We start from the raw sequence: 8503 nt of genomic DNA, 5'->3' as shown, positions 1-8503 counted from the left end.
CCTCTGCTGTCTGCAGTCCCTGCGGGCCCTGGGGAGGCCTCCCTGTGCCGTTCAGGCTCAGCTCTGGACCAGGTCTGGGATGGGCCCTTGGTTCCTCTGCAGCCTCCAGCTATGTTGTTCCTCTGAACAGCCTCCAGTCCTCAGTTCCCCGAGGATCTTGCTGAGAAGTGGCCCTGGTTGTTTTCATTTACTTGGGATCTCCTCTTTGTGCTGGGAATGAGGGTCTTTTGTGATCCCTGCAACTGGCTGCATGGGCGTCTTCGCTGGACAGCAGAGGTAAATGCCTGGAGGCCACCTTGGCCAGGAAGCCAGGCCTCAGCCAAGGGACCTCTCCAGGCAGCTTCCGGGGATGAAGACTTCACCTGGGGCTGGGGGGAGCACAGAGAGTTGTTTTCCTGGTTTGTAGCTCCTAGGTAGGGTGGCCAGATAAGATCCAGGATGCCCAGTTAGATTCTAATTATAAATATTTTAATATAGACATACGTCATGCAATATTTGGGACATACTTATACTAAAAAATGGGTGGCTTTCCTGCTGGGTTTCAAAGCCTGTTGGGTGTCCTACATTCCATTTGCTATATTGAGGAGCCCAAATCCTGTGTCCCTACAGGTGGATGTTGACATTGTGGATGTGAAGTACATACCCCAGGCTGGTCCCTGGGAATTCCCAGGGTGTCTGGGAAGGCCCACTCTGGGGTGGCTTTGCCTGTGTCCCAGAAAAGGCACCCCTGTGCCCACCTGCCCTGGCCCTGTGGATTAGGATGGGCAATACGGGTGGCACCTGGGCAGATGGATTAGAATTCACCAAATGGCATTAGTTGTGCACCTGCTGTGTACAGGCCCTGCCCTCCTGGTGGCAGCCTGGAGGCAGGGTGAATACACAGCCAGGTAGATGGTGCTGGGCTTGCAGGGGACCCCCATGTATGGGGACACAGTCCCACTGCCTGCATGAGGTGGGTGTGACTTCACCCAGAATGGGGGCTCCTGGACACTGGGGTTCACCCCCTCTGAGGTGGACATCCTAAATTAAGAGGTCCACTGAGGAGTGGAGTCCAGGCGGCCTGTGCGGCTCTATGGTTCCAGCTTCACGGGTGCTGGATCCAGAGTGGGAAGGCTGTGGTCCCAGCCCTCGGGGTGTGCCTGATGTCCCACGCCCCTCCTGCTAGCCTCGCTAGCCCACTGCAGGCCTTGGAACCACTGATGGGGTCCTTGACCCAAGCTGGGGCCTCCCAGTCCTAAACCTAACCTTGACAACCTGCTTCACCTCTCCGGGATCCAAGAGAGGTGAGCAGAGTAAAGGTGGAGTAGGGGTGCCTGCACTTAATTGGCACCCACTGTGTGCCAGCCCCCTCCACACAGTTTGGACATCTCTGGGCCTCAGGTCAAAATGGGGTACTAAGGGGCAGAGCTGGCGCTGAGCCCTTGGCCCCACTGCCTGGGACCACGTGGCCTGGGGAGTGGGTTCTGTCTGAAGAATTTGAGCAAGACCCCAGCCCTCTTCCGGCTCTGTTACTTGCAGTGGGTGTCCTGGCTTTCTGCCTGGTGCCTCCCAGCTGTGGGCACCCCACATAAGGGGGGCAGACAGGAGCTCCTCAAGGCATGGAGGTCCCCAGTAATAGGAACCTTGACACCAATCCTAACCATAATCCTGATTTTTGCTGCCCCCACAGGTTTTAATCCTGACCCTGCTGGGGGATTTTAAGGACTGACCCATATCTCGGCCAGCCTCACCCCAGCTCCTTCCCGGGGAGCCTCCCTGGCCTCTCCTTGCTCTGCCTGCCCCCTGCAGGGCTCCCCGCCCGGCACTCAGTAGGTGTTCAATAAGGAACTATGTTTCTGGGGCTTGGATACAAGGTCGCACCCTCTTCTTAGCAGGAAGTACTGAGCGCCCTCTGGACTTTCTGAGGGTGGCGTCCCAGGTGGGAGGAGGGGGCAGCAGCAATGCCATCCACGGATTGCATTTATGCCAGGATTGAACTCCAGCCCTAATTCCATGAGCGGTGCATGAGGATCCAGGAAGGAGCAGTGAATGAGGGGTGGAGCCGGAGCCCTCCAGTCCCCCTCCTCCCCCTCGCCCCCGCACCACAGGTGGGCGCTGCTCACTCCGGTGTTACAAGCCCCAGACTCCCCATTTGGGGATTGTTGTTGGGTCGAGGGATGATGCAGATAAGCACGGGTTAGGCAGCCGAAGGCGGCGACCTCCGGGGTCAGCCTGGGTTCGAATCCCGGTCCTACCACTCCCACACCACAGCGCGTGTGTCCCACCACAAGGTCTGATGGCCCAAAGAACCAGTGCAGTTGTCGGGACACAGCGTTTGCGAGGAGTCCTTGGCCTCGGTTTCCAGACCTAGCGGGTGCAGGACTCTTCCTCCCGACGCCGAGCATCGCAGCTTTGGGAGGGAAGCGATCCCTCTGCGGAGCCACGGCGCGTCCTGGCTCCCGAGGCAATGTGGTGTCCAGCCCGGCGAGGACGGCACGCACCCGCGGGGACTCCGTTGCCCCGGGTCTGGGGGCCGCCCTGGGTGACCTCTAGATCTCTGTCCCTAGGTGTCTGGCGGCCGCTTCCGGCTCAAAGACCCTCGTCTGCGCCACGGCCCTCCCCTCCCCTTGGACCTCTGGTCCCCACCTCTCCCCTCCCCTTCTCTCGGGCCGCCCCCGGGCCGCCCCTGCTCCACTTTGGAACCGTCCCCCCCCTTCTTCCTCTCCCCCGCCCTCGAGCCGCCCCGCCCCGCCCTCCCCAGCTCGGCCGCCCCGCCCCTGTCCCCGGCTGGAGGCCATGTGACCCCGCCGCCTGGCCGGGCCGGGCCGGGACGAGCTGGCCGGGCTGGCGGGCGGGCGGGTGCGGGGCGGCAGCTGGCGGCGGCGGCATGGAGCGGAGGTGGGTCTTCGTGCTGCTCGACGTGCTGTGTCTGCTGATCGGTGAGTGCCGGGCCCTCGGGGGCCCTGCGACCCAGCGCCAGCTCGATGCCGCCCGTCCCTCGTCCCCGACGGGTCGCGGCGCCTCGCACCGTGCAGGAAATCGCTACGAGGCGGGCGCCAGTGACTCGCCGGGGCTCTGGCTCGGGTCCGCGTCCCCAGTGGCGGCGAGCGCTGGTCCGGCCGGGGTGCAGCGCCGTCGCGCTGTCGCCCTCGGGTCGGCGGGCGGCTGAGGAGCCGGAGCTGCGGGGATCCGGCCTGGGGCGCGGGGACCAAACCTGCCGGGCCGGTTTGCGGCGAGCTCGCCCAGGCCCCTGCCCTCCCCCGGCCCAGGACAGAGGCCGAGTGTTTGCTCCCGCCCGGGTGCACAGCGGCCCGAACTCTACCTGACAGCTGGGGACTCGCGCCGGATTTGCCTCCCCCTCCGTTAAGATCGGTTCGGGTTTCCCGGCGGAGAGGCCAGGCCCACCTTCCGGTCTCAGAGGAGACCCTGCCGGGGTGACAGACAGCAGGAGGCCCCTGTTGGAAATCTGCCACCTTTGAGTGTCTTTTTCTCGGCGCACATGCTGTTTACTTCAATATTTGTGTGGCACTTACTGTATGCTGGGCGCCAAGCCACAAGCAGATAATTTACCTTTCCTTCCAAACAGCCTGGGTGGGTCCCGGGAGACTGAGCCACCTGGTGGAAGTCACACGGCACAGCACGCTGCCCGCCTTGTACCCACGGTGGTGCGCGGGGCAGTTGGGTGTCCATCCCAGAAACCGAGTTCTTGAGTACTTCGGGCAGCGAGGTTTTAGGAGGTGGTAGGAGTTGTGAGGTCGGGGCTCTGGAGGTGCCTGCCAGGTGCGGGGGGGACAGCCTTCTGGCAGAGGATGAGCCTAGCTCCTGTTCACACTGGGGCCTCTGAATTCACTCCGGAAGGTGCCAGGCAAGGCCAGTGTGGGACCACGCCCCGATCGCGAGGGAGGGCGGGGCTGACGGGAGGACCCTGACCTGCGCCCTGGTCCCCTCTGGCCTCTGCCTGGCCCCAGCTCCTAGCTCCCATGCAAGGCCACTTCTGGGCCTGTTTCCCCCCAAGCCCCAGGCCCTTCTTTCTCCTTTTTCTTCTTATCGTCCGGGTGTCTTCCCTCTGTCCTGTGCTCTACAGCCCAAAGCCTGGCTCTGTCCAGACACCCTCCTGTGGCTCTTATTCCCTGCTTATTATTCCCTTATTCCCTGCTCCTCTGCTCTGTGACCCTGGAGCAGGGCCCCGGGCTGGGTCGTTGAGGAGGCTCAGTGGATGTCACAGCCTCCTGTGCTGGCAGTGGGCTCCTACCTGCCGGCCATCCTCGCCCAGAAAGAGGGCTTGGGACTGAGCCTCCGGGTGCCGCTGCAGCATGGCTCAGGACCTGGCATGGAGGTGACTACAGGGACACAGGCTTGGCAGGCCCTCTTCTGGGTGCTGCTGAGTGCCAAGCCCCCCCCCCCCCCCGCCTGTGCTTCAGTCAGGTCCTGCACAGGTCTAGTCCCCAGCCCTGGACACCTTAGTTCCTGTGGTTGTACACATGTGATGGGAGAAATGAGTTGGGTGTCACACGTGTGACTGTAATTCCGCAGGGGACAGGAGATGTGAAGGATGGAGGTTTCTCCCTGTGTGACCCCAGGGGTAGGCAGTCAGGAGACAGAGAGGGTGTTGTGCAGAGCAGTCATGTGCAAAGACCCTGGGGTAGGGACCTGTGGTTCTTCTCTAGGGCTTGGGGTGTGAGCTAGGCAGAGTTCGGGGGTTGGTGGTGCTACTCCAGGGCCCCATGGTGGAATCTGGTTGATCTGCAGTGTTGGGGAAACTAGAGGGGCTTTTCAGGGTGCAGCAGCCTCCCGTTTGCCACCAGAGAAGCTCTGATGGGGGTGACACAGATGCAAGAGGCAAGACTGACCTGGGGGCGGCAGATGTTCGGGACTCAGGGCTTAGCTGGTGGGAACCAATCCTTCCCTGCCTTCTGCTGCAGCTGCTCTGCCCTTCACCATCCTGACCCTGGTGAACACCCCGTACAAGCGAGGCTTTTACTGTGGGGATGAGTCCATCAGCTACCCCTACCGCCCAGACACCATCACCCACGGGCTCATGGCCGGTGTCACCATTACGGCCACCGTCGTCCTTGTAAGGCGGGAAGGGATGGCGGACGGGGGTCTGCCCTGAGAGGAGAAGGGGGAAGACGGGGCTGGGGAAGCCGCAGCTGCTGGCCCCTCACCTATGCCCCTGGCAGGTCTCCACGGGGGAAGCCTACCTCGTCTACACGGACCGCCTCTACTCCCGCTCTGACTTCAACAACTACGTGGCCGCCGTCTACAAGGTGCTGGGGACCTTCCTGTTTGGGGCAGCTGTGAGCCAGTCGCTGACTGACCTGGCCAAGTACATGATCGGCCGCCTGCGGCCCAGCTTCCTGGCCATCTGCAACCCCGACTGGAGCCGGGTCAACTGCTCGGCTTATGTGCAGCTGGATGTGTGCAGGGGCAGCCTCACCAATGTCACTGAGGCCAGGTGGGTGCGGGGTCGCGGCTGCACTCCACTGGGGGAAGGGCTGGGGAGAGAGTGCTGCCCCCGCTCTCAACTGCTGACCCCAGCTAACTGCTGTCCCCAGGCTGTCCTTCTACTCGGGGCACTCCTCCTTCGGGATGTACTGCATGATGTTCTTGGCGGTGAGTGTCCGTAGTGGTGCTTGTTGAGAACCCGAACAGGTTACGCCCCTTCTCTGGCCTCAGTCTTGCCAGCTGTACCCCGGGGAGTGGGGTAGGGGTGGGGGGTTCACTGGTTTGTGCAGATGGACAGATGGATGGATGGAGGAACTTCTAGGCTGACACCCTGCCCACCCCAGCTTTACGTGCAGGCCCGGCTCTGCTGGAAGTGGGCGCGGCTGCTGCGGCCCACGGTCCAGTTCTTCTTGGTGACCTTCGCCTTCTATGTGGGCTACACCCGCGTGTCTGACTACAAACACCACTGGAGCGACGTCTTAGTCGGGCTCCTGCAGGGGGCGCTAGTGGCCAGCCTCACTGTGAGTTCCTGGACCACCCTGCCTTGTCCAGCAAGCCCTTCGGGATCTGATGCTTCCTGAGGCCCCATCCCAGGCTCCACCGTCCTTGGTCCTGCCTACAGTCTCCTCTCCTCCTGTCCTTGTCCTGCTGGCTGCTGTCCAGCCTGCCAGCTGACCACCCTCTTTTTCTCCATCAGGTCCGGTACATCTCAGACTTCTTCAAAGCCCGGCCCCCCCAGCCCTGCCTGGAGGAGGAGGGGGGGGAGGTGACACGCAAGCCCAGCCTGTCGCTGACCCTGGCCCTTGGCGAGGCTGAGCGCAACCACTATGGGTTCCCAGGGTCTTCCTCCTGAGCTGGGGCCACAGGCCAGCGTGCTCATGGTCCCTCCGCCTTCATGGTGGGCAGTTCGGGCTGCAGGTGGGCCCAGGTCCCTGCTGATTGCAGTGGCAAGTGGAACCCCCTGCCCCACCTTTCTGGGCCAGGATCTGCCTGGCCAGCCCTCCTGCTGCTGTGGGGTCGGGGCCTCCCGGGAATGGACTGGTGTTGCTTCTGCAGGGTACAATGTGCCTGTGGGTTTCTGTATAGTCCCAGAGCACCAGGGTCAGCCAGGGACCTGCACACAAGGGCCTGTGGGTGGTGGCCCGGAGCTCATGGAGCGTGGAAGTGAGCGAGGTCACGTCCAGCGCAGTGCAGCTACACTGAGGACCACGGTGACCCCTGTGGCCCCGACCCTCCTACTGCCGTGCAGACTCGAGCACTTAGCCACACTTCTGAAGCAGGTGCCAGGGGTTGTTGTCCCCCAGCTGTGCCAGAACTTTAAGGCTTACGTTTTCAGTGAGTGGGTGAGCCATAAACTTATTTTTTACCAAGTACATCTTTGATTTGGGTGATTGATTTTTAAGTGTCTGCTGTTTTTTTTCTGCACCTGAAAACTCTCTCTGCTTCTCTTTCTTTCCTTCTTTCTTTCTTCCTTCCATCCTTCTTTGCTTCCTTTCTCTCTCTCTGTCTCTCTCTTTCTCTCTTTCTCTTTTCTTCTTTCTTTTTGTGAGACAAGGTCTTGCTATGTACAGTAAGTCCCCAACTTAGAACGTATTCTGTTCTGGGAGTAGTTCATGAGTCGGATTCATTCATAATCTGACAAAGGGAGTCTTATACAGCGTATGTGTTAATGTTCACAACTCAGATGTTCATAAGTCAGGGACTTACTATGGTCCAGGCTGGCCTTGAACTCACTGTGTAGCTCAGGCTGGCCTCAAATTCTCAGAGATTCTCCTGCCTCAGCCTCCTAAGTGCTGGGATGACTGTTGTATGCCACTGGACCTGGCTGAACCTGCCTATTTACCCCTTGTGTGTTTGTGTGTCAGGCTTGAGCAGGCTGATGGAGCATTTGCGGACAGCCTGGGAGCCATACAGGGGGCCGAGGTGCTGGGGGAAACAGAGGAGGTGACTGCAGGGCACTGCCGTGCTGGACACTGGCCCCCTCAGCCTCGTGGACTGTGTCGGGCAGGCTCCTGAGCAGGAAACCTCAGCAGAGTCTCCCAGAAAGCAGCAGAGGGGTAACAGGGTTCTCAGAGTTGGGAGCCACACACCAGAGCCTCCCGCTCCAGCCTGCTGTGGTGGCAGGGCTGGGGGTGTAGGACAGAGTTACAAGAGCACCACACCCCAGCATTGGGGTTATTCAGACAGCACTGCCAACTGCATTTCCAGCTACAGTGAGAAACTTTTTCCTTATTTCCATAGAAATTCCTCTTTAAATGCCTTAACTGCTGCTGGGCATAGTGCACACTTGTCATCCCAGCACTCAGGAGGCTGAGGCAGGAGGATCGCTCCGAGTTCAAGGCCAGCCTGTACTACATAGGGAGACCCTATCCCAAAAAACAAAACAAAACAAAGAATGCCTAACTGCTGGCACCATGCAGCAAATACCCTCTACTATCAAGTCCCAGAAGGTGGCTTGGCCAGTCCCTGACCAAAAGTGATGAAGTGAGAAAGGACCTGTATTACACAGGGAGAAGAGAATGTCGTCTCCTTTGCTGAATAAGAATGGGACTGACAGAATCTCTGGCCAAACTGCCCAGGCTCTGGAGCCCTCTCCCGGGCCTGTAATTGAGTTACAGAAAGCCTTGCTGAGACACCTCGGGGGATAACCCCTCCCAGTGTCTGATCGTGCCGGGTTCTGATCAGTTCCTCAGCTCCTGCGTTCCGGTGTAATACCTGACCCCCTTGCCTGTAGCCAGCACTACCCTCACCTGAGGTTCCTGCTTAGTCATTTTCTGTCACCCACTCTCCCCACCCCACCCCCACTCCTTGGCCATTCATTTTTTTTGTGGCACCACTGAGCTAAATCCCCGGCCCGGCCGTACTGTTTTTTGTTCCAGACAGGGTCTTACTGTGTAGCCCAGGCTGGCCTCGAACTTGTGGCAATCCTCCTGCCTCAGCCTCCCAGGTGCTGGGATGACAGATGTGCACCATCTCGCCTGGCCTTGGCCATAAATTCCCACTTAGGGCCCAGGCTGTATCTGGAGTTGACGAAGTCTCCGCTCCACACCTCTGCTGCAGTGGTCTCTGCACTGCACTT

General features: G+C 60.3%; 1 protein-coding gene across 1 annotated transcript; it reads left to right on the top strand.

The window, feature by feature from the left end:
• The first annotated feature begins 2764 nt into the window (after window positions 1-2764).
• Plpp2 (phospholipid phosphatase 2) lies at window positions 2765-6797 on the top strand. Its single transcript, XM_004866033.3, has 6 exons — window positions 2765-2918; window positions 4902-5053; window positions 5160-5434; window positions 5535-5592; window positions 5769-5945; window positions 6122-6797. Exons 1-6 carry the CDS (start codon window positions 2867-2869, stop codon window positions 6275-6277), a joined length of 870 nt encoding a protein of 289 aa, XP_004866090.2. The 5' UTR covers window positions 2765-2866; the 3' UTR covers window positions 6278-6797.
• Window positions 6798-8503: the final 1706 nt, after the last annotated feature.

This window comes from Heterocephalus glaber, unplaced genomic scaffold, assembly GCF_053883595.1.
Source record: "Heterocephalus glaber isolate CG9 unplaced genomic scaffold, H.glaber_assembly_v1.0 deba00001760, whole genome shotgun sequence".
NCBI lineage: Eukaryota > Metazoa > Chordata > Mammalia > Rodentia > Bathyergidae > Heterocephalus > Heterocephalus glaber.
The sequence above is the reverse complement of the archived record's forward strand: the minus strand, read 5'-3'. Positions and strand labels throughout refer to the sequence as shown.